At 40.5% G+C, this 6,640-nt stretch overlaps 1 protein-coding gene across 1 annotated transcript; it reads left to right on the top strand.

Moving 5' to 3' along the window:
• The first annotated feature begins 2,337 nt into the window (after positions 1 to 2,337).
• dlx2a (distal-less homeobox 2a) lies at positions 2,338 to 3,700 on the top strand. The gene is made up of 3 exons (XM_062431972.1): positions 2,338 to 2,644; positions 3,064 to 3,248; positions 3,374 to 3,700. The coding sequence occupies exons 1-3, from the start codon at positions 2,338 to 2,340 to the stop codon at positions 3,698 to 3,700; spliced, it is 819 nt and encodes a 272-aa protein (XP_062287956.1).
• Positions 3,701 to 6,640: the final 2,940 nt, after the last annotated feature.

Below are 6,640 nucleotides of genomic sequence, written 5' to 3'. Positions count from 1 at the left end.
CGCACCATTTAGTAGTATCTGCGAGCCAAATTGCCCATTTTTTTCCTAGGATGGTGAAGCCATGACCCACGCTACTCTGCCTCTAATTGGCTAGTACACGCTGTCAATCTAATCAGTAAACTGATGAGCCAATTGGAGGCAGGGAAGGGCGGGCCATGCCGAGGTAAATATTGCTAACCGACGAGTTTACTTTTACAAGTTTACTTTAAATGATTTGCCTTTAGGATATGCAATGAACCGGTAAGTTTAGGTAGATTGCTTGTTTGGGTAACTTCTGAAACATTGGACACAGAGAACAGTGCAACACAAATAATACAACATGTTGCCAGTGAGATGCAGAGCAAAATCATCAGTAGCATTATAGCATCATCCTTAAATTAGCTGTCCTAATTGACGAGGCATCTTCTTTAAGTCACAAAGCTGTGATGACAGTTTCTATTAAAGCATCAATTCAAGAAGAAATCACTTTTGAGTTTATCTGATTGATTTTGATGTGTGGAAGAGAATGATATGTGTTGTTTTTTTAATCTAAGGTGAAATATGAACAAGGATGCATTGTCAAATTCAGATCTGAAGTATTTTATTTAAATAAATGTTCAAAAAATAACTTAAACACCATGTTTGCCTCATTTATATTGTACATTCATGCAGGCTGCCTGTGTGACCATTAATACCTACCAACTGCTCCTGATCAAGTCATGTTAATTTTATAATAGTGGCACATCTGGCCCACACTATCTGTTGCTAATCAGCTGTTCAAAGAGAAAGAAAGAAACTACTGACTTGCCAAGTGAGAGAATAGGTGTCATTCCTTATTCCTTAGTCCATCCACAGTGTAGATGGACTAATAGTTCACTCACAATGCATAGTTGTCTCTCACTAGTCTGTGGGCCAGTATTGGTTTAGTCATTTCATAATCCTTCCTCCCTGAGATCAAGCAGCAGAAATGATGTGACGATGAGCAAATACTACTGACAGATGTTTGGGTAAACTAAATAGAGTCTTACATCACTGTTTCTAAAACTGGGCGTTTTTCTGGTCTGCGTTAAAAAAGGGCAAAATTGAGAGTATACCCACTTCTCCAGGGACCACTACACCACTGATTGTAGCTGCCTAACTTGCTAAAAACCTCTCATGTGCGTATATTCCAGAGAAATAAGACAACAGTGATTGACTGATCGGTGCTATAGTCCAATTGAAAGGTCAAGTAATTTTATTAACATATTGACATAAATAAATATGCAATTACATTCAACATGTAACTGTAATGTTTTTTTGTTTAAAAAAAAAAAAAATCTCACACTGCTATAATAAGGCAGCCGGCAGTTCCACCTGCCGCACAAAGTGCCCTTATTTTTCACTGAGCACCTGCCCCCGAGAATGTCTGTGCACGCCACTGGCTGTGAGTGTCTCAGGAGGTTCACCAGTCTATATGATTGTGCTCCAACTACAAACAAAAGGAAATGCGATAATAAAAACACTGCGAAACAGATTTATAACACGTGGGGGCGCTGCAGATTTCGTCTTCCATCACTGAACACCACCTGCAGCATCATCCTCAGTGTTTTGCATTAACACCTAGATTCTATCTGTGGCTGACCCCTCCTGTGAGTTTCTGCCTTCTAACTCAGTTTAGCTACTTTCACTTAGTCTTCTGAGACGTTTAAATCCAAATTTAGATTTAATTCAGGCCCCTGTTTCCAATAAAGCCCAAATAATAAACTTTAAAACGCATGGAAATATGCTGTTGACAAGCGTAAAAATCTAAATTAGGGGGATAACCGCAATGCCATTGAAAACAAATTTGTTGCAAGGATGTTAATGTGCCCTTTCTGATGTGTCACCTACATATTATCCATATGGAGTCACGTTTTCTCTATCTACACGGCTGATTGCGCAAAGAGATGCATTACTCAGCTGTTGGGTTAAGACTGAACTACAGGTTGGTCACGGCACCTTTCTCTGATTCTTTTGAGATGCTTTGATGTGAAACTCTGCAGACAACCGGGACCGACAGACCTGAACACATAATGGAGGGTGGACGCGGTGGGGAGTAGTCAGTCGTGCAGCCCTTATTCATTGGTTGCCTCAGACACAGTAGCTCTCCCTCTCACTCTCTCATAAATGCGCTCCCACCACCGACCGAAGCAGATAATCACAGGCCACTGTGAGAGGGACACACCTTCCGCTGATTTCGACACAGTTTACACGGGGATGCGTTTTGATTCACGAAAAGGTGTCATCAGCCCAAGATCCGAGACGTGTTTTCAGCTCGCATTTTCGCAATTTTGCTAATTTTGCGCCTAGATCTCAAGACTACTCCGCTCCAACAACAAGATGACTGGGGTTTTTGAGAACTTAAATACTGATATGCATTCGAACCAGATTACCTCAAGCAATTACCACAGCTTGCACAAATCGCAGGAGTCCCCGACTCTGCCGGTGTCCACGGCTACGGACAGCAGCTATTACAACAGCCATCAGACTGGTCATCCGTTTGGCCAACTCAGCTCTTACCAGTACCACGGCAGCGCCACGAGCACAGTGCCATATAACGCAAAGTCATACGACCTTGGTTTCAACTCGTCTTACGGTGCATACAGCTCCTACGGCTCCAACCCCTCTCCTACTCCAGCCGATACAGGTAAGAAGGGTCTTGACTTGTTTTTGAGCGAATGTAATATTTTTGCAGAACTTCAAAACATGCTCATTGCATAGATGTTTGAGTAGAAAATTGAATCCTGCAGCACATACTTGAGAAGATCATTATTATCTGGTCAGAAATTATTATGCACGTCTCTCTTGCACAGAGAGACATGCTCATAGCCTACGTGATTGTTCACTTAATATTTTTTTTATATATATATAACTCCTTTTAAGGTAATTTTGACAATTTAAGCATGATTTGTTCCTCTCCATTATTATATTGAAATCTAATTAAATACAATTAGGATAGCTGGACACAAACGGACGCCCATGCGAAATGTGTACCAGTACTGCGCTACTGGAAAATTGCAATAATCATTCATGCATATCGTCAATGGCATTTCAATGTTTCTCCAGAGAAAGAAGAGAGCGAGCCAGAAATCCGGTTGGTTAATGGAAAACCAAAGAAGGTCAGGAAACCTCGAACCATTTATTCCAGCTTTCAACTGGCTGCACTTCAGCGGCGGTTTCAAAAGACGCAGTATTTGGCTCTACCAGAACGGGCCGAGCTGGCAGCCTCAATGGGCCTTACGCAAACACAGGTGGGTACATCTGAGACATACGACCCTGTACGCTGTACCCTGTATACATTTAAATGGTTATGTATGGATTTGCGCCGGAACATGTTTGTTAATCAATGTTATGTTTGTACCTGTCACTGTCTCAGGTCAAAATCTGGTTCCAAAACCGCCGCTCCAAGTTCAAGAAGCTGTGGAAAAGTGGAGAAATCCCCCCGGATCAACATGTTGCGACCAGTGAATCACCCCCCTGCACGTCTCCACCAACTACTGCCTGGGACTTTCCACAGACTCAAAGAATGAACAATGTCAACTCCAGTTTACCTCAGAGCAGCAGCCCTCCCAACACGACTGCGCCTTCATCATTTTTGGCAAACTACTCCTGGTACTCAACCACGAACTCTACGACGCATCTGCAGCCTCCTCTGCTCCAGCACCACCACAACTCCGCCATAAGTGCTGGGACAATATTCTGAAAAAAGCAAACAAACATCGGGTTAAAATCGGACAATACTGGTTTAAAAAAAAAAGAAAGAAAAATGCCAATACCTTCATTTTACAGACCTCGTATGTGCGCCATGTGAACTTTACACGCAAGCATCTAGAAGAAGTTAATGGAGCCAGACAGGTTCATGGACCTTGCCAGTCGTTGCGCTGGCAAAAAAAATGTTAGACACAGATTTCTACAGTTATTTTTGTATTTATTTATTTTGATTATGTCGAGGGATGAATGAACCACTATTACCCAAAGCAATCACAGCCTGGGCGCAAAGCCTACTTTTAAGCGGACGTCACTTTTTTTGCCATTCCTGCAAACGAGACAAAGACCTTCACAGCAGGACAACCTGTCACAGATGTAGCACAAGTTAACTGTATCGTGCCTTTTTTCAATATGACCTCATTTTGTTGTGCGATTTAAAAAAACAAAAACAAAAAAAAAAACAGCTTACCTTTTATCCATTCCTCATGTCATTAGCTGTTTTGAATATATTGAGGGGTAAGTGTCTGAATCCACGTTTGTAAATATTTTACCACAGCTTTTTAATATAGCTCATGTTGTTTTTGACTTCTTTTTTTAGGCTATTGGTGCAAATCCATTAACCACCGTAAGCTACTGATTGTCCTACCCTCTGATTTACTTGTATCACAATTTATTGTATTTTTGTCTTATTTATTTTAGCAGTGTTTCATATATGGCCAGACGTTATTTAAATAAAAATGTTTTCTGTGCAAATGCATCCCTCTTCTTTTTCTTTCCTAACAGGCATTTATGAATGACTGGAAGAATTTGTATATTGTGCTGCTATTAATTTAGTAGCCTTTAGCTACATCTGTAGGCTATGTTATGTTTAGTCTGTTATCATATTTCAATTTACAGCCATTTAAATTATTGTAAAGCATAACATTTGTGCTTGGTGATTTTCCCACATCAAGTGGTTTCACATTGGAGACTGTCATAGAAAAACAACAACAACAACATCATCAACAACAACAACAACAAAAAAGCAATACAACCTCTTCCCTAATCTCTTTATGGCTCCAGGCTGCCACAAATATGTAACGCTGATGCAATAAAATTAGTTTATCAGTTTTTCGGTTGTGAAAGGCAGACATTTGTTGAAAAATAGCAGACAATAATTATTTATGGCGTATTGCAAAAACATGTAGGTGGATAAGCTTAAGATAATTACCAGACTATCTCGGGTTATAACTTATTATAGCCTATTTATTCTTGCCCGGGTGTGTCAGCAGATGATCAGCCGAGCCGGAGCTCAGGCAGGCAGGCAGAGGCAGAGAGAGGCCCGGGGCGCAGGCGGAGCTGAGGGGGGAGGCAGCACAACAACACGCCTTGGCATGCGAGCAGAGGAAGATGAGGGCGGGTATGAATGAGCACAGGCTCCTCAGACTGTGTGGAGTCACAGATTCGCTTTCCAGACGTTTTATGAAGGCTGAGAAGAACAGAAAAGAAGAAGGAGAGGAACTAGGACCAAGACAGCCCGGAGCTAAAACATCATGGAAACATTTCTCACGTCTCACAAGTAAAGTCTCTGATCTCTGAAGACAAGCAGATTGACCTACATATTTACAGTGTGTGGCTCATGTACAGGGGCGGATTTTATCATTAGGCAAGGAAGGCATCTGCCTGGGGCCCCCAACTACAAGGGCCACAAACAGTTATAGATTTACTAAGATGCAGATATTTTTTTTAAATAAATAAATAAATAAAATAAAGTTAAATTATGTTCCTATTCTAACTCATTGTACCATGAAACAACTTACGAAAGGCCCCAAAGCACAAACATGCAGCTGTAGATAATTTACTTACTGTGTACTTCTGCTTCAGAGGATACAATTATACTACTACATTTACCAGACAGACAAATGTTATTGGTTAAGTTGCAGATTCAGATTTTACACAAAATATAACAATTAAAATATGAAGCATTATTATTCATTAAAATATCCAAAACTGTATAAAATAGTTAGAATTAAAGCTCCACTTTGAATGGAAATTTAACTACACTGTGCTGATAATGACTCTTTCACTCTTCACTTTAATTAAACATTAAAATACAGTACATTTACTATTACTGTTTTACTATTAATCTAATAGTTAATAGCTTTACTTAAGGAAAAAAGTTTTGGGTGCTTCTTCTAACACTACCAATGCCAACATTCCCAGATAGAGACAGGATGTGCATGTGCCCCCCAAATCACTAAATCCGCCCCTGTTCATGGGGGCCTATAGGCTACATGGAAAACACAGGCACACGTCCAAAAACACAATTTATCGCTGCCAAGTAAAGGGAAAAAAAGTATTTTTATTATAGCTATTTTATTAGAGCCTGTTGTAGAGTGAAGAGCTTATTATTATTAATACGTGGAACCATCACTGTCTATCCCACACGCTTCCCTTTAAACGACTACGGGCCATAAAGTGGGATCGGTTTTTTTTGTACATAATTAGGACTGTAGCTTGTCATCAGCGGTTATACAGTATATCTACATGATGGACACCCCCCCCCCCCCCCCCCCCCCCCCCACACACACACACACACACACACACACACACACACCACCACCACCCTCCCCTTCCTGAAGCTGTCTGGATCAAATACCAAGCATGCAGCCGGTTTGTGCTATGAGCCAACACAACATTACATATATCTATATATATGTCTAAGCCTGAGTGGAGATTTTGTACAATTAATGACTCTTCTGTTATTAAGTGTAACATGCATCATGACATGCAGCATGATCACTGCAAGCACTGAAATAGAGAAATATTCTCAGGTTTTCTCCACTTCACAATTACTTCAAGATTCCAATAAATGATACTATGTTATAATATTTATTGACTTCCACCTAGAATTTTTTTAAGAGTTTCTGGACGTTTTGTTTTGTTGTGGTTGTAA

This window comes from Scomber scombrus, chromosome 13, assembly GCF_963691925.1.
Source record: "Scomber scombrus chromosome 13, fScoSco1.1, whole genome shotgun sequence".
Lineage (NCBI taxonomy): Eukaryota > Metazoa > Chordata > Actinopteri > Scombriformes > Scombridae > Scomber > Scomber scombrus.
Note: the sequence above shows the minus strand (reverse complement) of the source record. Positions and strands in the feature narration are given on the sequence as shown.